At 44.0% G+C, this 25,266-nt stretch overlaps 1 protein-coding gene across 10 annotated transcripts; it reads left to right on the top strand.

Moving 5' to 3' along the window:
- The first annotated feature begins 158 nt into the window (after positions 1-158).
- LOC144265286 (uncharacterized) lies at positions 159-24,135 on the top strand. 10 transcript variants are annotated; one of them, XM_077817794.1, is made up of 6 exons: positions 159-208; positions 2,440-2,496; positions 17,396-17,510; positions 20,113-20,152; positions 22,161-22,932; positions 23,617-24,135. In XM_077817794.1, the coding sequence occupies exons 5-6, from the start codon at positions 22,386-22,388 to the stop codon at positions 23,862-23,864; spliced, it is 795 nt and encodes a 264-aa protein (XP_077673920.1). In that variant the 5' UTR covers positions 159-208; positions 2,440-2,496; positions 17,396-17,510; positions 20,113-20,152; positions 22,161-22,385; the 3' UTR covers positions 23,865-24,135. The 10 variants fall into 10 exon arrangements, 8 of the variants coding, with proteins under 8 accessions (XP_077673920.1, XP_077673924.1, XP_077673919.1 ...); XM_077817798.1 differs by lacking the exon at positions 17,396-17,510; XR_013346240.1 differs by lacking the exon at positions 2,440-2,496 and having other exon boundaries at positions 160-208; positions 22,161-22,945.
- Positions 24,136-25,266: the final 1,131 nt, after the last annotated feature.

Genomic DNA, 25,266 nt, shown 5'->3' with positions numbered 1-25,266 from the left:
CCGCCTCCTGGTTACCTAGCCCCACCCCCATGGCAACAAGTGGCCGAGGCACTGTTTTCGCAGCAACGCATCCTCGTGATGGGCGGGGCCGACGGCAGGAGGGGGCGGGGCGACACTCCAGGGCCTTATAGGAAACGAGGCTAGGGGGCGGGGCCGGGCCGAAGATTGGGCAACGGCGGGGCGGAAGGAGAGCGAAGAGCAGTGGGAGGTAACTGAGGGGCAGAAGGGGAGGAGCAGGGAAGTGTGAGGAGCAGCGGGGGGAGGGTTGTGTGTCTGGGAGTTGGGGTAGGAGCAGGGGAAGTGTGAGGAGCAGTGCGGGGAGGGGGGGTGTCTGGGAGTTTAGGAAGGAGCAGGGAAGTGTGAGGAGCAGTGGGGGGAGGGGGGTGTCTGGGAGTTTAGGAAGGAGCAGGGAAGTGTGAGGAGCAGTGGGGAGGGTTGTGTGTCTGGGAGTTGGGGTAGGAGCAGGGGAAGTGTGAGGAGCAGCGGGGGGAGCAGGTGTGTGTCTGGGCATCAGGGTAGGAGCAGGGAAGTGTGAGGAGCAGCGGGGGGAGCAGGTGTGTGTCTGGAAGTCAGGGTAGGAGTAGGGGAAGTGTGAGGAGCAGTGGGGGGAGGGGAGGTGTCTGGGAGTTGGGGTAGGAGCAGGGAAGTGTGAGGAGCAGCGGGGGAAGGGGATGTGTGTCTGGGAGTCGGGGTAGGAGCAGGGAAGTGTGAGGAGCAGTGGCCGGTATCTGGGTGGAGGAGGGAGTGTGGGGGGGGGGAATGATCGGTGAGGTGAGTATTAGTTTTGTGGTGTGACTAAGGAGTCACGGGCCTGTGTAGATAAGCAGAGAGGAAGGCTGGGGAGTCTTTACTTTTTGGTGCTGTGGGAAATAGTCACTTCTTGCTTCTAAGGCCATAGGGCACAGGGCTGACAGTGGTTGGGCATCTTCCATGACACTCTGGTGTTTACCAGCCTTTTCAAACTTATGCTTAGGGCCCTACCAAATTCAAGGCCGTGAAAAACGTGTCATGGACTGTGAAATCTGGTCTTCTTTGTACTTTTACAGAGTATAAAAGTATACTATACTATACAGATTTCATGGGAGAGACCAGACCAGTGTTTCTCAAACTGGGGGTTCTGACCCAAAAGGGGTTTGTGGGGGGGGGTTGTTACAAGGTGTAGGGGGGTCAGGGTACTGTCACCCTTACTTCTGCACTGCCTTCAGAGCTGGGTGGCCAGAGGGCAGTGGCTGCTGCCCAGAACCCAGGTCTGAAGGCAGCGCCCCGCCAACAGCAGCACAGAAGTTAGGGTGGCAATACCCTGCCACCTACTTCTGCGCTGCTGCCTTCAGAGCTGGGCAGCTGGATAGTGGCGGCTGCTAGCCTTGGGTCCACCCCGAAGGCAGAAGTAAGGGTAGCAACAACATACCATGCCATTCTTACTTTTGCACCACTGCTGGTGGTGGTGCTGTCTTCAGAGCTGGGCCCCTGGCCAGCAGCCGCTGCTCTTCGGCCACCCAGCTCGGAAGGCAGTGTTTCCACCAGCAGCAGTACTAAGTAAGGATGGGGGTGGCAATACCGAGATTCCTCCCCTACAATAACCTTGTGACCATCGTACAACCCCCTTTTGGGTCAGGGCCTCTACAGTTATAACACTGTGAAATTTCAGATTTAAATAGCTAAAATAATGAAATTTACAAATCCTATGACTGTGAAATTGACCAAAATGGAGGCTGAATTTGGTAGGGCTCTACCTATGCTATATAGCCTTTCAGGATCATTATGCAGTCAGCCAGGTTTCAGGTATACTCCTGAAGCTTTTCCTGCTGACCATCAGGGGAACCTCTGTGTTGCAGAGGCATTGTAGGCAGATTATGTACTTTATTCTTCTACCTTCTCTATTTCCCCTGGTGAATCTGTCACTCCTCTACTATGTCAGTAGCATGCTCTGCCAGCAAAGAAAGTGACTGGGTAGGGAAAATTGTGGGGAAACAGAGGCTGAAAAAAGGACACACAAAACAATGGGAGATGGAAAGGAGACCGAATCAGCCTGCTTACATTTTGTAGATAACCTAGCTATTGCTTGAAGTTTCCCTTGTTCTATTGTACTGAAAAGATAACAGGGAGCCTCTGTTGAGGGCAGGTGTTACACTCCAGCATAACTATTTGGCTACTTGGAGCCTCTGTGGATGTAAAGCTATGTTCCTCTGCCCTCCCACCAACCAGTCTTGCTATCTAGGCTTCTTGTCCCAAACTTGCTACAGTTTGTTCTGTGACCAGTGCTGCCTCCTCCCTGACTGCATGGTGCTTCAGTGATGACTACTACCAGATACCATTTTACTGTCACTTTTCAGAGCAGAACAAAGCCTTATACTAATATAACTGAATTTTAGATAGCTGAAAATCTAGCTTGGCATAGTCCCTCTCATACTAAAAGGCTGTATCTTGCCACAAATTCAGGTTGTGCCCCAAGGAAATACTTCACATTCCAGAAGATCTCTTCAAAAAATGTTTCAGGTGAATTTCTTTTTTTTACAGTAAACATTATAGGTGGGGCTGCCAGCCGCATTACTTAAGGTTGCCTGATACATCCCATAATAAGACTTTTGTTTAAGTTGCTTATAACTTTGCCAGACTTTAACTGTTTGGACTGATTATTTTCCATGCCAGCTGTTTGCTTCAGGCTGACGTTTTTAAATTTCAGCCAAAACGCTTGACATTTTTGAGACTTGGGAAAGAATACATTGTTCTGTCAATGTGAAAAGTTTCTTGTGATGCTTTCTTCAACATCTCTAGTGCCACCCTTTCTTTAGAACAGAGACTTGAAATTCGGCAGGGGGCCTTTTTATCAAGGATGTGCCTTTTGTCATCCCTGTGAAAAACTGTTGAAATTTGTTATTAGCCTTTGAAAATTTGCAGTTTGCACATGCTCAATAGAAACTTCTTAGGTTTTAGCGGTTAAATTCCAAATATTATTTCCGCACTAGGCATGCTCCATGCTTTCAGTGCAGTTGCAGCTGTGGGCTGCTGCAGGTTGGGACCCAGCCGGGCACTAGAATGGAGAGTAGGCAGCCGTCTTTTCCTGTGGTTTCAATGACCATCATCCAAGGAAGAGGAGAGTGCCTGGTCCGAATGCAGAGAGGATAAGAGCCAGACTGAATCAAAATCTGAGGATGGTGGGGCAGCTTTCTGATAGGCCCATTAGCCATATTCTGGGGTTGGGAGATTGGATTGGAGGAGTAAAACATGTGATTGATATAGTAACTACCTACTTAAAACAAGTTAGAAAAAATGCAGCTAAATTATTTTTTTCTTTTTAAAATCTCACTTCTGTGTAACAGCAAGGACATCTGAAAGCATCTTCTGTTGTGCAGTTCATGCCTACTCCCCTCTTAATATTGCCTCTAAACACAGTGTCTTATGAAAGTTTTTTCATCCTAGCTATAGTACAATGGTTTCCAGCACTCTCCCATCCTGAGATGAGACATTTCATCTCTTAAACAGAACTTTGATTACATTTCATCTCAGTTACTGCAGCCTCCCTGCATTTCACCTTTTGCTTCTACAGTTGATCCAAAATGTTTGTGGTAGGATCATCTTTCTTCTGACTCCTACCATATCTGTCCCCTCATTGATCCTCTTTGTAATGGCATACTAAATTGTATTATACTGTTTGGCCACTAGGTGGCGATGTGTGTAAAATACCTTATTTAAAGGAACCTCACTCATAGCTGACAGCATTGAAAGATCTTATGGTATATATAAGCAAGTCGATATCTGGCACAGGAACATGACATTGTGTAAAGAGTAAACTAAGGCCACGTCTACACTACCTGCCAGATTGGCGGGTAGTGATCAATCTATTGGGGATCGATGTATCATGTCTAGTGTAGACGCGATACATGGATCCCTGATCGCTTTGCTGTTGACTCCGGAACTCCACCAGGGTGAGAGGCGGAAGCGGAGTCGACGGGGGAGTGGGGGGACGGGGGATTCTAAGTCGATCTAAGATACATCGACTTCACCTACGCTATTCTTGTAGCTGAAGTTGCGTATCTTAGATCGATTTTCCCCCTGGCCGCCCCCCCTCCTCCCTGTTGACCATGCCTAAGAATAGAAACTAAAGGAATAAAGCAACTAAGGTTGCAGGATCTCATCAATATGCCACTCTTCAATGCCCCCAGAGAACTTCAACTTTGACAAACCTTCAGAATGAACTGACTAGAAACAATATTTGCAAGATCTTGCATTGCTACCAGGCACCACAAGGAAACTGATGATATACAGGTATCTTCTTTAATTTATGCTACGGGGAAGCCAGCAGAACATATCTTTAAATCCTTTGACTTTACTGAAGACAGTCACAAAGATGACTTTGAAAGTTCTGACTATGTGATGCATGCTTTATACCTCAGAGAAATGTGATTTATGAAAGAGCATATTTTCACCAGAGAATTCAAGAACCAGGGGAAAATGTTGAATGTTTTATAAGAGCGCTGCATACATTGGCTGGAAACTGATTTTTGAGAATGCAAAACATTAAAATATCAGAGAGGTTGGTTACTGGGTTGACACACACAAACTTTTCACAGAAAGAACGAGGAGCACCTTAGAGACTAACAAATTTATTTGAGCATAAGCTTTCGTGGGCTAAAGCCCACTTCATCAGATGCATGCAGTGGAAAATATAGTAGGAAGATAGATAGATACAGAGAACATGAGAAAATGGGAGTTGCCATACCAACTCTTAAGGAGACCAATCGATTAAAGTGGCCTATTATCAGCAGGAGAAAAAAAAACTTTTGTAGTGATAATCACAGTAGCTACAATTGAAAAGAGATTTAACTCTATCTACAGCTAGACAGAGAGCAAAGCATTCTGAGCTAATGAAATAGCAAACCCTAGAGCAACTTGAAAAACTAGCCAAGAACTTTTAACACAAGTGTCTGTTTACAGTTTATCATAAAACCCTTCAGGCAAGGAGAGAGAGAAATCCCAGGATAAGAGGGACAAATTCCAGCCTATGTGCACAAGATGTGGAAAAAGTCAGATCCCAAGAGATGATGCATGTCAGCCAGAAGCACATGGTGGTAATAACTGCATGAAATATGATCATTTTGTAGCTGTTAGCCATACCAAAGAAGTCAGGGAGTTGACTCATATTACAAACAATCAAGAGCCATTGTTTCTGGGATCTATCGCTTGTGATAACATGGAGACTGTCTGGAGAGTGAAATTGAATATTGATTGCAAGACTATTGACTTTAAAATTGGCTTAGGAGTTTATGGCACAGTCCTCTTGGAAGGGAGTTACAATCACCTTCAACCCCTCCCAGAGCTGAAGTTGCCTCTCACAGTTCTAACTAGCAGTTCTGAACTGTATGCGCCAGTTCATCAGAGAAGCAACCTACATTTCAAATGCCTAGCTTTTGTCTTTGTATGTGATCAAAGATTAACAGCTTTCTCAGCCACAGTGTGACAGCCATGGTTGGCATAGTGAGAAGGATGGAAGAATTTGTGGAGGATTTTGGACTGTTGAAAAAACATGCAGTACAAATTTACAAGGTACAAGTGCTCTTAACCAGAGAGACCTTGGAAGAAAGAAACTAACCGCAGATTTATGTGATTTAGAGGACATCATTATCTGGTCGTAGTGGGCTATTTTTCCAGGTATACAGAAATAATGTACATGAAAGACATAACATTGCAGGGTTATCAAGAAACTGAAGTGCACTTTTGTTCATTTTGATATTCCAAAACAACTAGCGATGGATAATGAACTACAATTCACTGCAGCAGAATTTAATTCCAAATGAAATATGATTGTGATCATATTATTACAGCCCACATTACTCACGCGTGAATGGAGAGGCTGAGAGAGCTATATAGACAGCCAAGAAAATCTTGCATCAGGAAGATTCATTCCTTGGTCTTCTGAGTTACAGATCAACACCAGTAGTAGCTACTGGATATAAACCAGCACAACTCCTCATGGGAAGACCACTCAGTTTCTGTTCCAACTTTGGCTAGACATGAAGATATGTCTTCAAAGTGACTAGACATGAAGAGAGTAGCCAAATTTGGTTAAAAGGCTAAAAGAGCTTATTAACACTTTTACAACAGATGTCATTCAGTTAAAGAAACGCTGGGTCTATAACCTGGTGACCATATTCATGTCAAATTGGCTGGAGAAAAAAAGATGGACAACTCCAGTGGTAGTAAAGAAAAAGAATTCAGCACTATGACCATATGTGATCAGCACTGACAGTGGAGAATTCAGCAAAAACTATTGACAGCTACAGTTCCTCAGAAAGAACAATAAACAGAGCAAACTTTACAGAGGCAGATGCAGCACAAGAAGACAACTCCAAATTGACCACATTCAGTCTTTGCAACTAATAGATAACCAGATGACCAAGCTGTTACACATTCAGGACATGTAATTGGAAAACCAGTACTATTCAGACACTTAAGAGATAGATATGTACAGAACTTCAAAGATAGCATGAGTGTAAATGGCAAGAATGTAAAACTTAAAGAGGGAGATGTACTGGAATGCTAAACTGTCTTATACTGTTCAGTCACTAGGTGAGGCTGTGTGTAAAACACCTTATTTAAACGAACCAAAGCCATACCTGACAGAGCAGTGAAGGATCCTCTGATGAACATGTGGTGTGTATAAGCAAGCTCTGTAGCCAGTCCATGTTCCTTTACCAGATATGACACCCTTCACTGGCTTCCTCTATTATTTTACATACAATTCAAGTTGTGTTCTTGCTTCAAGATTCTGCACCAATCTCTTCTTTCGTTTCTTCCTCCTTCCCCATTGCTTTTTACGTCTGTCTCAATCCTGTCTCCTAATTGTACCTTTGGTTTCCTCCCACTCTTGATTTTATGCTTACTTTCCACCTACCTGCTATGCTTGGAGAAGCTTCTACCTTCGTTTTAGTGCCAGGGACCTCCTCTTGCATTCCTATAAATCATGCCTTAAAACCAAGACCCTATCTAGTTTGCACAAAATGGGCCTAAATACTGCAGCATGGCCCTTCTGAAGAGCTCAAGTGCAGTAAGCAGGAAATTCTGCAGTAGACTCAGATTCATGGAGGGATTTATTGAACTAAAAGTGAATGAAAAATAAAATAGGTATAGTAGTCCTTTTTATTTTGGTATTGAATTCAATTTATTTTACACTGTTGCTGCATTTCTCAATTTTAGAGTATGGCAGAGTCTTGTAGGGACAAACACCAGTGCTGGATTACCCAATAGGCAGACTAAGCACGTGCTTAGGGCACCAGCAAAGCCGAACGCTCTTTTTCTCAGCTGAAAAGAATAAAAAACCCTTAGAGAACAACGTGTCAGGACAGACTTGATTCACTTTCCCTATTGTGTATGGAAGTGAACATGCTTCATCGAGTCAGCTTAGATGAGCTTTGCAAAATTCTGGATATCAGAAAATCTAGAAAGAAGCTATTTTAATTTCAGCATACATGTTTTGTGTCATTTTGAAAAATAAAATTTTATTTTACAGTATAGTATTATTTTTATTTTTAATTACATATGTGGGGGCACCGTAATCTTTTCAGTGCTTAGCGTCTCTAAAGGTCTTAATCCTGGACAACACATAACTGCATTAGAAATTGTCAGCAGGAATGTGTGGGGTTATTTACAGTTGGGTAGGGGACAATTTTGAGATCTCTGAAAGCAAAGGAGTTTGGGATTGCTGATTACATTAGGTGGATGTTTTTGCTAAAATGAACAATGAAATAGTTAAGAATGATGACATTTTAACTTATCTTTAGGTTTCAGAGTTACCACCCCAATAAGATTAATAATACATCTCTCTCTGAACTTTTGTTTGAGGCTGTTCATAGATTTTACTGCATTGGTTTCATCATGTTTCATAGTTTTTCTCCAACCATAAAGTCTAGAAACCAATTGTTCTTTAAATAAGAGTTTAGATTCTACAGCAAGGGGTAGATCCTATAGCTAATTCCAGATAAGGGCTGTAGAATTTCAGAATACACAGGCTCCCTGTTTAATACATGTTTCTCCTGGGAATATTTCCATTGCCCGTATCCTACAGATAGTGTCTCTACACATCCTTGTTCTTGTATGGTTATCCTGTACGTGAGTGACCTATTTGTAAAGTACCATATATATAGTATAGTGCTGTATAAATAATAATGAATTACTTGTATGCAGTGTTGTTGTAGCCGTGTCGGTCCCAGAATATTAGAAAGAAGGTGGATGAAGAAATATCTTTTATTGGACCAACTTCTGTGGGTGAGAAAGACAGAAGTTGGTCCAGTAAAAGATACTACCTCACCCACTTTGTCTCTCTAATGAACTACTTCTGAATTTATTATTTATTATTAATTATTTGTATTGCAGTAGTGTCTAAAAGCCCTGTTCATGGACCAGGACTATGCTAGGCACTGTTGAAACACATTACAGGAAGATGATGTCTGCCCTAACAAGCTTACAAACTAAAGTATAAGCCAAGAGACAACAGGTGGATACAGACAAATGGGGAGCACAGGGACATAATGAGACAGTACTGGTTAGCACGACAGGGAGAGGTCTCAACATACTAGCTGCCTAGCTGTTGCCAAGCTTTTTGTAGCCATCACAACAAAGGAGGAGAAATTTGACGGAGAACAATGAGATGGCTTTGTGGATGTTTATGGGAGCTCCTCCCATTTGTGAAGGGCAGCATGGTAGAAATCACAAAGGTACTCGTTTGAAAATTTTACAAGTGGATGATGAGGGCTGGTATCACTGAGAGTGGAGGCTGGAAATAACATCATAACAGAAATGAGAAATGATGATGGTTAGGGTGAAGCTACACCTCAAAGTGCCTTGAAAGTGAAAATTATTGGTTTGATGCAATGAAGAAAGGGAGTCAGCTGAGGGCTGCAAGAGAGCTGCGACATGGCAAGAGCAACGAGCTAGGAACATGATCTTTGTAGCAGTGGTTTGAATTGATGTAAATAGGGCAAGAGTGCACTTGTAAAGGCCAGAAGATGATGATGCAGTAGGTTGGGACAGGATATGATGAAGGACTGGATTAGAGTTTTAGCGGAATGGATGGATAGGAAAGGCTGTATCTTAGGCCTGGTCTACACTACGGGGTTAGGTCGAATTTAGCCGCGTTAGGTCAATTTAAAAATGACTGCGTCCACACAACCAACCCTGTTCCGTCTACCTAAACGGCTCTTAAAATCGACTTCTGTACTGCTCCCCGACGAGGGGAGTAGCGCGAAAATCAACCTTGCTGGGTCAAATTTGGGATAGTGTGGATGCAAATTGACGGTATTGGCCTCTGGAAGCTATCCCAGAGTGCTCCATTGTGACCGCTCTGGACAGCACTTGGAACTCCAATGCACTAGCCAGGTACACAGGAAAAGCCTCTTTCTGTAGGAATAGAGAGCACCTTTTGATGACTTACAAGAAACCTCTTCAGCCATTTTGGGAATGGCATTAATAAAAGCCAGAATTTCCTTCCTTTATCTTCAATCCGTGGCAGCACATATGCATGGTGATAAGCCAAATTCAGGCTGGTGTAAGTGGGTGTTTGGAAGGGTCTCTTATGTGTAAGGAATTGCAGACTGAGGCTGCTCCCAAAAGGTGATGGGGTACATGAGAACCAGGGCCGGCCAGACAGTTTTTTCCACCCCAAGCAGTGAAAACAACTGCCGCCGCAGACAGCAAAAGGAAGTTGCTGCCCATTTGCCGCCACGGCCAGCAAAGGGGAGAAGCTGCCGCCGAACGGCTGCCCCAAGCACCTGCTTGGAACGCTGGTGCCTGGAGCTGGCCCTGATGAGAACCCATAGTATTATGGGATGTAATGTTTTTAATCTTATAAGTGACAATAGGAGTCTAGAGATCATTCATTGTGTATCAATATATTTTTCCTATTGACTGTTCAACTTTCCCTTCCCTTTTCATTTTGTATGGTGAATGAGTAGGATTTTACTGCAGTATATGCAGGAGTCAAGAGCTCACAGTGGAAATACAACTTTATTGAAGCTCGGCCTTGTGGGATCCCTGTTGTGGAGTAAGGCCACTTGCTCTCTTTATGTAGGCTAGTTAGGTGGTGGCTGTTGATACGAGAGAAGTTCAAATAATCCTGTTATACCAATAAAATAAAAACCAGCAGGATCTTATTAAAGGGGAAAAGGCAAAATGCCACATTTATCGTGAATACAGAAAGAATCATAGTAAGCAGTTAGTTATAGCTATAACATGCCATTCAATTTCATATTTATACACACACACACACACACACACAGAGGTTCTGCAAGGTTGTTATCATAGTTATCAGCCTTAGAGTTGCTTATGCCAAGCCGCTGGCCAGGTGGCCTGGACATGAGGAGGGAGCAGGGCTTTGTCAGATACACATCTGATGCTCCTGGAAGTTGGTTTGCAGAATCAGACCCCAAAGTTCTCACTTTCTAGAGTCCATTTTTATAGGATTTTCTTCCTATGCCAGTCTGTGGGAATTGCTTCATCATGCTGTTGCTGAATCAATCAGCAGATGGCACATTCCTGATGGCTCCGTGCTGCCAGATGTTATCTTGTTCTTTGGTTCTCCCATTCTTGAGGCTGTTGGGTGGATTCCAGTCTGCCCTCCGGGGGTCCTCTGGTTGTTTCCACTTGACGCCTTCTTCAGCTGATGGTCACTGGATTCTTAGGCTGGCACCTCCCTGATCATTCAGTTATTATCCACACCAAGCATCCATCCACATACATCCTCTATTTCTATTTTAATCACAATTGTTAACAAAGCAAGATGAATACAACAAAAGGGCGGGGAGTCTCTGGGTGCTGTTTCTGTTGTTACAAAGTATTGCTTTGAGTCTCTCTCTGTGTGAATAATTGTTACAAAGAATTGCTTTGAGAACAGACTCTGTCTTAAAATGTTCTAGGGCTTGCAAGTTTCACACAGAGAGGGAGAGAACCAGTACCAAAAACCAAGAGACCTCTTAATTAGTAATACCCTGGAATTTGAACTATGGGGAATTAAACTCATTTGTGATTTTAATACAGAACTTCTTTAATATGATCCAACAATCCAACCAGCTTTAAGGCTGTGAGGTGTAATGATGCAGGGTCCAGGTGTACAATCTTGCCTTGATTCTGGCAGGGAGGGAAGCAGGAGGGTGATTTGCAGATAGGCTGACAGATCCATTGGGTTGGAGAACCAAAACTGCCTGGTCCATCCTGAGTTTATCATGATCACAAGACAGATGCCCTGCTTCAGTTTTCTGAGAATACTGGTATCACTGGAATTAGTGGGAAGACATAGAACAGTCCTGGTACCAGAAAAAGGAGAACATTCGCTGGAGCAAAACATCCAGTATTTGTTGGTTTTGAGACATACAGCAAATAGAATCACTGTTAGGAAACCTCCTCTCCTTCCTGACTGCCCCCCTGGGACCCCTGCCCCATCCAATCCCCCTGTTCCCTGCCCTCTGATCGCCCCGACCCCTATCCACACCCCAGTGTCCTGACCACCATCCCCACTTCCCTCTATCCACCACCCCCTGTTCCCTGCCCCCTTACTGCACTGCCTGGAGCACCAGGTCAGGCTGTGGCTATGTAACTGCACTGCCCGGCCACCCAGAGCGTTGCACTGGCGGTGCGGCGTGCTGAGGCTGCAGGAGAAGGGGAATGGCAGGGGAGGGGTCGGGGGCTAGCCTCCCGGGCCAGGAACTTAGGGGCCGGGCAGGAGGGTCCCGTGGGCCGGACGTGGCCCGTGGGCCGTAGTTTGCCCACCTCTGATCTAGACCATCCCTGACAGATGTTTGTCTAAACTGCTCTTAAAAAATCTCCAATGACGGAGGTTCCACAACATTCCCTAGGCAGTTTATTCTAGTGCTTAACCACCCTGACAGGAAGTTTTTCCTAATGTTCAACCTAAACCGCCATGGCTGCAATTTAAGCCCATTGCTTCTTGTCCTATCCTCAGAGGTTAAAGAGAACAATTTTTCTCCCTCCTCCTTACAACAGCCTTTTATGTACTTGAAAACTGTTATGTCCCCCCCGCCCATCTTCTCTTCTCCAGACTAAACAAACCCAGATTTTTCAGTCTTCATTCATATGTCGTGTTTTCTAGACCTTAAATCATTTTTCTTGCTCGTCTCTGGACTTTCTCCAATTTGTCCACATACTCCAGTTGAGGCCTAATCAGTGCAGAGTAGAGTGGAAGAATTACTTCAGGTGTCTTGCTTACAACACCCTGCTAATACATCCCAGAATGATGTTTGCTTTTTTTTTTTTACAACAGTGTTACACTGACTCATGTTCAGCTTGTGATCCACTATGACTGCCCCCCAAAATCCCTTTCCAAAGTACTTTTTCCTAGGTAGTCATTTCACATTTTGTATGCATGAAACTGATTGTTCCTTCTTAAATGGAGTACTTTGCATTTGTCCCAATTGAATTTCATCCCATTTACTCCAGACCATTTCTTCAGTTTGTCCAGATCATTTTGAATTTTAATTTTATGCTCCAAGCACTTGCAACCCCTCCCAGCTTGGTATCATCCACAAATTTTATAAGTGTACTCTCTATGCTGCTATCTAAATCATTGATGAAGATATTGAACAGAACCGGACCCAGAACTGATCCCTGAGGGGCCCCACTTGATATGCCCCTTCCAGCTTGATTGTGAACTGTTGATACCTGTACCATTCCCAGAAAGTAGTTATGTGCTGTTCAAGAAAGTTGCAGAAGCTGTCTGAAGCCTGCATCCCAAGCACGGGTCAAAAATTTGTAGGGAAGGGTTGCAGACCAAGCTGGATGAGCAAGCATCTCAAACAGGTGACTAAGAGAAAGCAGAAGCCCTACAAGGAATGGAAGGTGGGAGGAGATCAGCAAGGAAAGCTACTTCTTGGAGGTCAGAAAGTGTAGGGTTGAAGTGAGAGCTACCAAAAGCCAAGTAGAGTTGGACCTTGCAAAGGGAATTAAAACCAGTAGTCAAAAGTTCTGTAGCCATATAAATAAGAAGAAAACATGGAAAGAAGAAGTGGGACCACTAAGCACTGAAGATGGGGTGGAGATTAAAGATTATCTAGGCATGGCCCTTTCCAACACCTAAATAAATACTTTGCCTCAGTTTCTAATGAGGCTAAGGAAGAGCTTAAGGGTAGTTGCAGGGTGGCTAATGGCAATGAGGATATGGAGGTAGAAATGACCACATCCGAGGTGGAAATCAATTTTAACAGTTTAATGGGACTAAACTGGGGGCCAGGATAATCTCCATCCAAGAATATTAAAGGAACTGGCACATGAAATTGCAAGCCCGGTAGCAAGAATTTTTAATGAAACTGTAAACTTGGGTGTTATACCTTTTATGACTGTAGAATTGCTAACATTGGTCCTATTTTTAAGAAAGGGGTGAAAAAAGTGATCCAGGAAACTACAGGCATGTTAGTTTGACCTCAATTGTGTGTAAGGTCTTGGAACAAATTTTGAAAGAGAAAGTAGTTAAGGACATAGAGATGAACAGTAACTGAGATAAAATACAACATGGTTTTACAAAAGGTAGACCAATGTTGTCTCCTTCTTTGAGCAGATAACTGATTTTTTTAGACAAAAGAAATGCAGTAGATCTAATCTATCTGGATTACAGTAAGGCATTTGATACAGTTCCACGTGGGAAATTATTAGTTAAATTAGAGAAGATGGGGATTAATATGAGAATTGAAAAGTGGATAAGGAACTGGTTAAAGGGGAGACTACAGCGGCTCTTACTGAAAGGTGAACTGTCAGGCTGGAGGGAGGTTACTAGTGGAGTTCCTCAGGGATCAGTTTTGGGACCAATCTTATTTAACAGTTTTATTACTGATCTTGGCACAAAAAGCATGGGTGTGCTAATAAAATTTGCAGATGACACAAAGTTGGGAGGTATTGTCATACGGAGGAGAACTGGAATATTATACAAGACGATTTGGATGACCTTGTAAACTGGAGTAATAGAAATAGGCTGAAATTTAATAGTGCAAAGTGCAAGGTCATGCGTTTAGAGACTAACAAGAATTTTTGCTATAAACTGGGAACTTATCAGTTGGAAGCAACAGAGGAAAGACCTGGATATATTGGTTGATCAGAGGATAACTATGAGCAGTCTATGTGATGTGGCCGTGAAAAGCTTATGCACTACTAGGGTACATCAAGCGACGTATTTCCAGTAGAGGCAGGGCAGGGTTAGTACCATTATACAAAGCACTGGTGAGACCGTGTGCAGTTCTGGTCTTGCATTTTTAAGAAAGATGAATTCAAACTGGAACAGGTGCAGAGAAGGGCTACAAGGATGATCTGAGAAATGGAAAACCTGCCTTATGAGTGGAGATTCAAAGAGCTTGGCTTGTTTAGTCTAACCAAAAAGAGGCTGACAGGATTGCTCTCTATAAATATATCAGAGGGATAAATACTAGGGAGGAGGAGTAGTTATTTAAGTTAAGCGCCAATGTGGACCCTAGAACAAATTAATATAAATTGGCCATCAATAAATTTAGGCTTGAAATTAGACAAAGGTTTCTAATCATCAGAGGAGTGAAGTTCTGGAATAACCTTCCACGGGGAGCAGTGGGGGCAAAAACCTAACTGGCTTCGATAAGTTTATGGGGGGGGATGGTAAGATGGGACTGCCTACAATGGCATATGGCCCATCGGTGACTGCCAGGAGCAAAAATCCCCAATGGCTGGAGCCAGGACACTAGACAGGAACGCTCTGAGTTACTACAGATAATTCTTTCCCAGGTATCTACCTAGTGGGTCTTGCCCACGTGCTCAGGGTATCACTGATTGCCATATTTGGGGACAGGAAGGAATTTTCCCCCAGGTTAGATTAGCAGAGTCCCAGGAGGTTTTTCACCTTTCTCTGCAGCATGGGTCATTTGCAAGTTGAAACGAGTGTAAATGGTGAATTCTCCGTAACGTCGAGTCTTTAAGCCATGATTTGAGGACTTTAGTAACTCAGCCAGAGGTTAGGGGTCTATTTCAGGAGTGGGTGATGAGGTTCTGTGGCCTGCATTGTGCAGGAGGTCAGACTAGATGATCATGATGGTCCTTTTTGACCTTGGAATCTATGAGTAATGGGAAGTGGCTGTGCAAATGGCAGACAAGCCAAGAAAATAAATATTTCCACCACCCCCAATAGCACAAGGATGGAGGAAGGGAGAGGCTCTAACAGAGACCCTCTCCTCCTCCTCTCCCCCACCCCCAAGGGCTGTAGGTTCGGGTATGGATAAAAAGAGTCAACCTCTCCCAGGAGTAGGTTTGGGTGGCAGTTAGTCCCCACCCCTAACCATAATGGACAAAAATAAGGAGGAGTCTGGTGGCACCTTGAAGACTAACAGATTTATTGGGCATAAGCTTTTGTGGGTAAAAACCCCACTTCTTCAGATGCATGGAGTGAAAATTACAGATACAGGCATAAATATACTGGCACATGAAGAGAAGGGAGTTACCGTACAAGTGGAGAACCAGTGCTGACAAGGCCAATTCAGTCAGGGTGGATGTGGTCCACTCCCAATAAGTGATGAGGAGGTGTCAATACCAAGAAAGGGAAAATTGCTTTTGTAGTGAGCCAGCCGGTCCCTATTCAAGCCCAAATTAATGGTGTTAAGTTTTCAAATGAATTGTAGCTCTGCAGTGTCTCTTTAAAGTCTGTTTTTGAAGTTTTTTTGGTGAAGGATGGCTACTTTTTAATCTGTTATTGAATGTCCAGGGAGATTCAAGTGTTCTCCTGTTGGCTTTTGTATGTTACCATTCCTGATGACTGATTTGTGTCCATTTATTCTTTTATGTAGAGACTGCCCAGTTTGGCCAATGTACATGGCAGAGGGGCATTGCTGGCACGTGATGGCATATATCATATTAGTAGATTTGCAGGTGAATGAGCCCCTGATGGTGTGGCTGTTGTGGTTGGGTCCTCTGATGGTGTCTCTAGAGTAGATATGGGGACAGTGGGGGGGTGGGGGAGGTGCTGAAAACAGCCCCCAGCCCATGCGGCTCTTCCTGACCCAACTCTGGCTGGGGAGACCTCAGAGCTGCAGCCTGGCCATGATAAGAGCCATGTGGGCAGCTGTGGGGACCCTCCACCTGCCCTGGGTGGGAGGCCCACGGGGCAGGCACATGGGCTGCTCTCCTCAGGCCCCCTGCACCACGGGCAGGTGGAGGGTCCGTCATGGCTCCCCACAGCTGCCTGCGCAGCTCTTACCATGGCCAGGCTGCGGCTCCGAGATCCCCCCACACCCGGCTGGAGCCGGGTCAGGGAGAGCTGAGTGGGCAGCTGTGGGGAGCTGGCGTGGACCTTCTACCTTCGCCTCCCCTGGGCCAGGGGGGACAACATAGGCAGGCAGCTGTTTTCGGCTTCGGTCCCACCCTCACCCCTTCCAGCCCCCGCTCCCCAACTTTTGGGAAGGCTCTTACGCCCTTGGTCAGATCTGGTTCTAAGCAGACACTGAACTCAAGTGGTCCCTGGGATGGGAGGAATCCCCTGGAAAGCTACAATAATAAGGAAATGCAACGTCATGTATAGTATGAGAGTGTTCAGGCTGTGTCAGAACTTGCTGTGAAGTTTTTACTAGTGTATATTATTGGCCTTTTAAAATCAATTAATGTTTGTACAAGTGCATTGAATAGATAAAGTGCTACATGGAACTACTATCATAACAGCCTGAATGCCAGCAACAGTTCTAGTTAAGGTTAATTCAGTTTCCATCCTAAAGCCATGTTTTCAGTCACTCATAATTTTCTGATACTGATATATACCAGAATGAAACTTTACAGGACTCTCTCTGTCTTAAGGTGAATCATTTTTTGAAAGGCTAGTACATTTTTGAATATGATGAGTGGAAAAAGATAGTTTCTGTCAAAACAATTTTTTTCAAAGTTGTTTTTAACAGCTCTAGCATGAGGATAGAATATTTAAAAATGGCAGGGAAAAGGCAAAGTGCTTTTCAGTAATGAAAAATATTCTCTGACTAGAGAAATAACTTTATAATTCAGAATCCTTTGTGCCTGACCCTTGCTTGTTCTGTTGATGCCTCTTGGGATACTTGCTATTCCACCTTTTAATTACACAATACTAATCACAGCTGTCACCTGAGATGTAGCCAACTGTTGCTGAGACAGAGAAAATAGATGACCTTGGCAGCAGTCACTCCAGAGTGACAGAGGACATAAATCCACCTAACACTGCTGAGTAGGACTGGAGCCATGGTGGGTCAACATCGATAGGTCTGTGACTTTTGGTTTAGAGGGTGCTATGGACAAATCACAATTCCAGCTGGAAAAGGTAGGGCAGTAGGCAGTTTAGATACTTTCCAGAATAATACAACTAATTCTGCAGAGTATAAAGAATGTTACACTTAACTGGTCATTTGGCTTATGTCTTGCCTGTAAGACAGGAAAATACTGAAGAGTGCTCCTCTTAGATAATCTGAATACATCTGAAACCCAAGTTACTGAAGAGTTACCAGCTGGGATGGGACCCCACCACCAGATCACTTCCAGTGACAGTAAGACAATTAAAGCTTCTATATTATCAAAACTTGATTTTGAGGTAAGAGAGAAAGAGTCTTGTGTAGAAGCTACAGTTGTTGGAATGAAGCAGCATCTTAATGGGCTTGAACCAAACCCCATAGAAGACGATGGAAAGACTCCCACAAACTTCATTAGGCATTGGATCAGACCCTAGGTTCAGATGAGCATAAAACAGATGCAATTACATAAGCTAAAATAAATCACTAAAAGCTACATTTGAGACAGCAGGTGCTTTGATTGTACTAACAGGATGGTAAAATAAAAATATGACCGTGCAAGACAAGAGAATAAAACAAGCACGAAAAGATGGATTACTTTAAAGCTAATTAAACCATATAATTATTTTGCATTGCAATAGTGCCTAGAAGCCCTAATTCAGGACTGGGACCCAGTTGTGCCAGGTGCTGAACATATATGTACACAAATTCACGATCCATTTTGGTGAATTTCAAAATGGATTCCTAGGATTTTAAAAACCATAAATTTCATGATTTCAAATATTTAAATGTGCAATTTCACGGTGTTGTAACTGCAGGGGTCCTGACCCAAAAAGGAGTTGCGGGTGGAGGGGGTCGCAAGGTTATTGTAGGGGCGGGTTGTACTGCTACCTTTACTTCTGCAGTGCTGCTGGTGGCAGCGCTGGCATCAAAGCTGGGTGGCTGGAGAGCAGCAGCTGCTGCTGTGAAGGCCGAGCCGCCGCCAGCAGCAGCGCAGAAGTGAGGGTGGCATGGTCTGGTATCGCCACCCTTCCTTCTGCGCGGCTGCTTGTGGGGCGCTGCCTTCAGAGCTGGGCACCCGGCCAGCAGCCACCGCTCTCTGGCCACCCAGCTCTGAAGGCAAGCACGCAACCTCCTTAAAATAATCTTGCGACACACCCGCCTCCTCCCCCCCGGCAACTCCCTGTTGGGGCAGGACCCCCAATTTGAGAAATGCTGGTCTCCCCGGTGAAATCTGTATAGTATGGGGTAAAAGCACACAAAAGACCAGATTTCACCAGTGGAAGACCAGATTTCGTGGTCTGTGACACGTTTTTCATGGCCATGAATTTGGTAGGGCCCTGCGTATGAATAATGCTCTAAAGTGTTTATAATCTAAGAGAATATCAACTGCAGAAATACCCAGACAGGTAACAGGGCTTGTGTTAGCAGTAAGTGCAACTAGAAGAGCACAGTTCTGAGGGAATGCTACGCAATAATTAACCCACAGCTGACATTCTCCCTGCTCCGTTAAAAGAAAACAATTTAAAATGTATATTGCAACTTATAAAAACTGGGCAAATGGATCACTGGCAGTGAAAAGCAGACTGAGAAAAATCCAAACAATCAGGGAATGAAAGCTGCTCAGGAACCAGAGAATTATATGAAAATACTTGTTGCAACTAATCTAATCACTGAAACATGGAATAGCCTGAAAAGTAGGTAAGGTCAAGGAGCTTTAAAATTGTGGAAGCGCTTGCATTGCTAAAGCCTACTGTGCTGGAGTGCATTGTTCAAATTACAAGACAAAAATTAACTGTTATGTTGGGGCCAGGCTACAAAGTCCTCTCAAGGAATCTAACAGAGTGAATGTAATTCTGGTGCACTGTCTTCAACTGTCCTCCAAGAGAAGAAAAGAATCTGAAAGAAAGCTAGCAACAACAGAGAATTGTTTCTTGAATATGGGAAAATTTTAATTCTCCCTGACCTGAGCCTTCGCAATCAGGTAAGGAGACATGAGATAAATGTTAAAACAATTCCAAGAAGAGGGCATCAAAGCTTCTTTCCCTGTTCCCTGCAACTACGCATGTGCATTACAAAGAGAAACCTTCTATTATTTCTGGACTTCCTCTTTTTTTCTTTTTTTTTTAAACTTAACCAGGAGGAGTGTGTTACATTTAAAAGAAACTGAATAAAACTCTAAGTGACCCAGAACTGAGTATGTGAGCCACAGGCTTTTTATCTTGTATATACATCTTTGGTAAACAATTTAACAATTATTCACAGTGACTCATGAGACAGGAGGAAATTTAATTAAGCAAAGAATCTTGGTGGGCTTTTGGACTTATTTTCATCTTTTTAAAATTTGTTTTAATACACTAAGTGTAAAACCACCATTAGGAAGAAAATTATAGAAGGACTATTTCAGATTAGAAGAGTTATAAATACATATTCTCTGATTTGGCACTATGGGTGGAGAAAGGAAGGTATCATCCCCCAGTTTAACAGTTTTAAAGGTTCTAAAACTGTTTTAAAACTTCAATCCTGCAAACAATTAAGCAGAGCTTACCTTTCAATGCTTCAGATAGTCCCACTGTAGTCAATGGGACTATTCACAGGCTTAAAGTTAAGTGTTTGCAGAACTGGATCATAACTCTTTAAAATGTTTCCCTATTGACATCAGTAATTATAAAAAAATATGTGAGAGTCCCTTGGAATTTTATAAGAATGAAACCAATAGGGGTCTACAGAAATTACTCTTTCAACCTATACAATATGACAATTATATCCCCTATGTGAATTCATATAAAATCAGGGAGTCTCTTCTCTATTAAGTTTACAAAATGCATACAAGGTTACCATTTTCTATTATGTTCTATAGGTCTCTTTCATAAGGCATAGAAGATCAATTTTAAAATAAGGTAATTTTGTTATTTTATCTCTTCCTAAACAGAAGTCAGACAAAAATTATAATGTTGAGAAACAAAGATCTTTGTTTCATGTACTTAAAATAGATAAATAAATACTTATTAAAACTCTGAAAATATCTGAATATTTAGCACTGGTTAGACGCTTAATTCTGTTTGTCATTTTGGCTGTAAATGAAAATTGATAAAGAATTTTGAAGTGTGATGTTGGCTGCATTTATCACAGAAGTTTAATATACCTGCAATAGTATTTGTAAAAATAATGGTTTCAGGTATCTAAGGAGTAATTCTGTGTTCTTGTTTCTTGCTGTAGGGCTGAGCTGTCCATCTTTTCCTCAGCAGAAGGTTAGGATGTACATGAGGTCCTGATCCTGCAAACATTTAAACATGCTTAACTTCATGGATTGTCCCACTGAAATCAATGGGACTGCTTGTGATAGTGAAGTTAAGCATGTGTATAAGTGTTTGAAGGATTGGGGCTTTACCAATCTCAACAGAGTATTCTCAGTGTACATGCTGCTACTGAACTTTGCAGGGAAATGGTTTTAAAAAGAAGTGCCATTACAGACATTTTGTTTAGGTAGAACTTGCTATCACTACATCAGAAATGTTTCAGAGTAGCAGGCTTATGCTCAAAAAAATTTGTTAGTCTCTAAGGTGCCATAAGTACTCCTTTTCTTTTTACATCAGAAATGAAACTTGCATGTGCCCATAATTGACTGTGTGAGGGTTGCTGTAACTTGCACCCTCTCCTATGGGCTACTGCACTAGCAAGAATAGTCAAAGTGTAGGCTACATTGGTCATCACACCCCCTCCTACTCCTGAATGCCACCTGTGCAGGCAAAGGGGCATAAAGCTAACACTATGGCTCATATACAGAGTTTCTTGTCTCTACCCTGGAGAGGATGATCCTTATGGCTCCTGTGCACCAGCAAATTCCCCTGATGCTTGGATGCAGGGTTTCAGTTTCCTCCTTTAACGGTTATGCCCCCGGATCTACATATGAAAGGGAAGTTCTCAGATGAGTTACTGACAAAGGAATCAATGTAAATACTCAAGGCTTGTCTTCACTGCTAAAAAAGCTACAACTTTTACTTCAGGGACCTAACACACAGGAGCTATTCTGAGGTTAAAAAAACAGTGAAGACAAGGCACTTCAGTTTTACGCAAAATTAACTCACCAACGTAATCCCAGGTGGGGATATAGAGATGACCTCAGCCAGTTTACCTTCTGATAAATCTGAAGTGCCTTGTCCTCACTGGTATTTACCTTGGGAAAGCTCAATCTTGGTAATTACTGAGATGAAAAATTTACCTGTTTTTAGCATGGAAGACAAAGTACCAAGCTGAGGCAATGTGAGTGATGAAGTGATGTGATGAAATGAGTGAAGACTCACATCATTGTAGATATAAAATGCTGCTTTTGTTCAAAGCATTGCAAAAGCTCATTAAAATAAAGTATCTTTAAAAAAAACACACAAACTTTCTTTTTTGGACATATAGTCTTGCTATTAACTTGCAGTGTGACACAACCAGGGCCACTCCATCTCTGGTCCTTATGCAGGTATGCAGGGAGGAGGACACACAGAGCCATCCCCCCTACCTCCCACTCCACACAAGGGTTAGAGATAGTCCTGTGCTTGGGAGAGGAATCAGAGGAACCATGTCTCTCAAAGTGTATGATGATGTCCCTTCAATGCAGGTCCTAATCACCAATTTCAAATAAGTATTTAACTGGCAATCAACGAATAGTGTGCTTTTCTCATTCCTTAATAAAAGTCAACATGAGAATTAGAAAGATGAAAGAAAAATTTGGATACTAAGTTAGGCCTTGTCTACATTACCAAGTTTTGTCACCCAAAACTGCTTTTTGTTGACCAAACTGCGGGAGTACACACTGCGATGCAATTTTTGTTGGGAAAAATGCCCAGTATTGATGACTAAATGCATCTACCCTGATGAGAGACTTACGTCTTTTTCCTCTACTTTTTTTTCCAACAGAGTGTCAGTGTAGACACCACGCTTGATTTCATCGCTTTTATTGGCCTCCAGGAGGTGTCCCACAATGCCCATCATGACCGCTCTGGTCAGCAGTTTGAATTCCACTGCCCTGCAGCCAGATAAACGACCATCCATCCCTCCCCCTTAGAAGCCCTGGGAATTTTTGAAATTCCATTTCCTGCTGGCTCCGTGTGGAGAGGTCTCCTAGCATCTTCCCAGGTTACCATGGCAGGTTATCACACTAAACACTATCCCGCTTGGACCACTGCGGAGCTGTTGGATCTGATCAGTATATGGGGAGAAGAGGCTGTGCAGTCCCAGCTGTGCTTGAGCCGTAGGAAATGGGATACCTACAGGCACATTTCTCGAGGCTTGTGCAAAAAGGGCTATGATCAGGACACGCTGCAGTGCAGAGCGAAGATAAAGGAGCTGAGGCAGACGTACCATAAGGCGACGGAGGCAAACCGACGCTCTGGTGCTTCACCTAAGACCTGCCGGTTCTATAAGGAGCTGAACACTATCCTCAGTGGTGACTCCCCCTCCACTGCCAAGAGATCCGTGGATACTTTGGGGGGAATGGATGCGGCAAAGAGAGGACCTAACCCGGAGGACGAAGTTATTGATGAAGAGGTGGAGTTAGACGAGGATGTGCAGCTCCCAGTGGGGTCGCCCAGTGGGGCAGGCAGCCAGGAACTGTTCTCCACTCCAGAAGTGTCTGGCCAGTCGCAGCAGTCACTCTCCGGGGAGCAAGAAGCAGGAGATGAGATGCCTGGCAAGTGGCTGTGGTTTGTGTAGTGCGGAGATGGGTTCAGGGTATAGAAATGTGGGAGTCTGGTGGTGTTTCTGTGAGCTGGACATTTCCCTGTGTAGCTAATCAGTACAGCGGAACAGGGTGTTGATGCAGCCAAAATCTCCCACCAGGAATCCTCCAGAGAGATCTCCAGGAAAGTTTCCTGGAGGTACTCAGTAATCCTCTGCGGCAGGTTGCATGGCAGAGAAGCTTTGTTCCATCCCCCATGGTAGGAAACTTTCCCATACCATTCGGCAATCACTTGTGCGGGGACCAAAGCGGCACATAGGTGAGCATCGTAGGGAACAGGGTGGAAGCCACAAGCATGGAGTAGATGTACCCTCGCTTCCCTGCTTACCCTTAGCTGTGAGATGTCTGCTAGAATGACCCCTGCCTGTGGGAAAAGTGTGGGAGAATTTTAGAATTTATTCCTTAGAATGCTGCACGAGCCTTGCAGACACTGTGCTTTCTTTTCCCCATGTGGAGCAACCCCCCTCTCCCACCAACACTCACCATGCTTTAGCTGTTCACAGAGATGTGTGCCTAGCTAGGGTCAGTGAGACAGTGATTACAATGTTGCAAAAGGTGAATTTAACTGAAATGTTACTATGCTGTGCATGAATTTAACAATCCTGCTTCTGTGCATTGTCCCCTGTGCTTCCCCAGATGTGGACTTCAGGAACACCCCATGCACCCCTGCCGAGCATCTCCACCAGATAAGAAAGCGCCCAAGACACAGCAAAGAGGACATGTTCCAGGAGGTACTGCAGTGTTCCAATGCAGAAAAAAGGGAACATAAGGAGTGCTGGGAAGCCAAATGGCAGGAGAGAAAAGAGAATCAAGCGTTTGTTAAAGACGCAACTGAGAGGATGATTAAAGTAATGGAGGAGCAACGCAGATGCTGCTGTCCTTAATAGAGCTGCAGACTGAGCAGGTCCATGCTCACCCTGCCCAGCAACACATTCAGAACACTTTTCCATGCCCCCATCCAACTCCACCTGCACGTTCCTTTTCGCTTTCGGGGCGTTCTCGGTTTCCCCTTCACTCCACCCCCTCGGAGAACTTTAACAATGATAGCTGGACCTACACACAGTTGTGAAGGTCTGTCCTTCCCTGGTTCCTCCTTTCCCATCAGGCATTTATGTGTGCTCTTTCTTGCTCAATAAAATCGAGGAGTTCTTTAAAGGTGAATCACCCTTTATATTTTTTCTACAAATTGAGATTGCAGGCACTACCAATACATGCATAGGCATTGTTATCATTTTCTTACAGGCATGTAAGGCCAAAAATGACACCATTACATCCTAGGAAAACTAGCCCCAGTGACAGAGATATACATTATTGCTGCTCATTGTCAAAGTGCTGTCTCAAAGCCTCCCTGATTCGAACTGCCCCCCTTTGGGCTCCTCTGACAGCCCTGGTATCTGGCTGTTCAAAATCAGCGGCCAAGCGGTCTGCCTCAGCACTCACCGAGATTATATGGAATGTACAGCACGCGGCTATGACCATGGGAATATTATCCTCATTAAGGTCTATCTTGCCATAAAGGCATCATCAGTGTGCCTTTAATCTGCCAAAGACACATTCAGCTGTCATCTGGCGCCTACTCCACCTGCTGTTGAACTGCTCCTTACTACTGTCCAGGTGTCCTGTGTAAGGTTTCATGAGCCATGACTGTAAGGGGTACGCCAGGTCTCCCAGGATCACAATGGACATTTTAACATCCCCCACTATACTCTTCTTGTTTGGAAAGAAAGTCTCCACTCGTAACTTTCTGTACAGGCCAGTGTTCCTGAAGATGCATGCGTCATGCACCTTCCCGGACCACCCCGCGTTGATGTCAGTGAAACGCCCTCAGTGATCCACAAGCGCCTGAATTACCATGGAGAAGTACCCCTTCCGATTGATGTACTCTGTTGCAAGGTGGTCTGATGCCAAAATTGGAATATGTGTATCATCTATCGCCCCTCCACAGTTAGGGAACCCCATTTCTGCAAAGCCGTCCACTATTGCACACACATTTTCCAGAATCACTGTCCTTCGTAGCTGTAATTTCCCTACACACTTGCATTAATGCAGCCCCAACGGTCGATTTCCCTACTCCAAATTGATTTGTGACTGACCGGTAGCCCCCAGCTTCCACACAGAGATTGCCACACACTTCTCTACCAAGAGGGCAGCTCTCATTCTGGTGTCCTTGCACTGCAAGTCTGGGGCGAGCTCTGCACAGAGTTCCAGGAAGGTGGCTTTCCACATCTGAAAGTTCTGTAGCCACTGATCTTCATCCCACACCTGTATGACAATACAATCCCACTA

This window comes from Eretmochelys imbricata, chromosome 5 (genome assembly GCF_965152235.1).
Source record: "Eretmochelys imbricata isolate rEreImb1 chromosome 5, rEreImb1.hap1, whole genome shotgun sequence".
Classification (NCBI taxonomy): Eukaryota; Metazoa; Chordata; order Testudines; family Cheloniidae; genus Eretmochelys; species Eretmochelys imbricata.
Note: the sequence above shows the minus strand (reverse complement) of the source record. Positions and strands in the feature narration are given on the sequence as shown.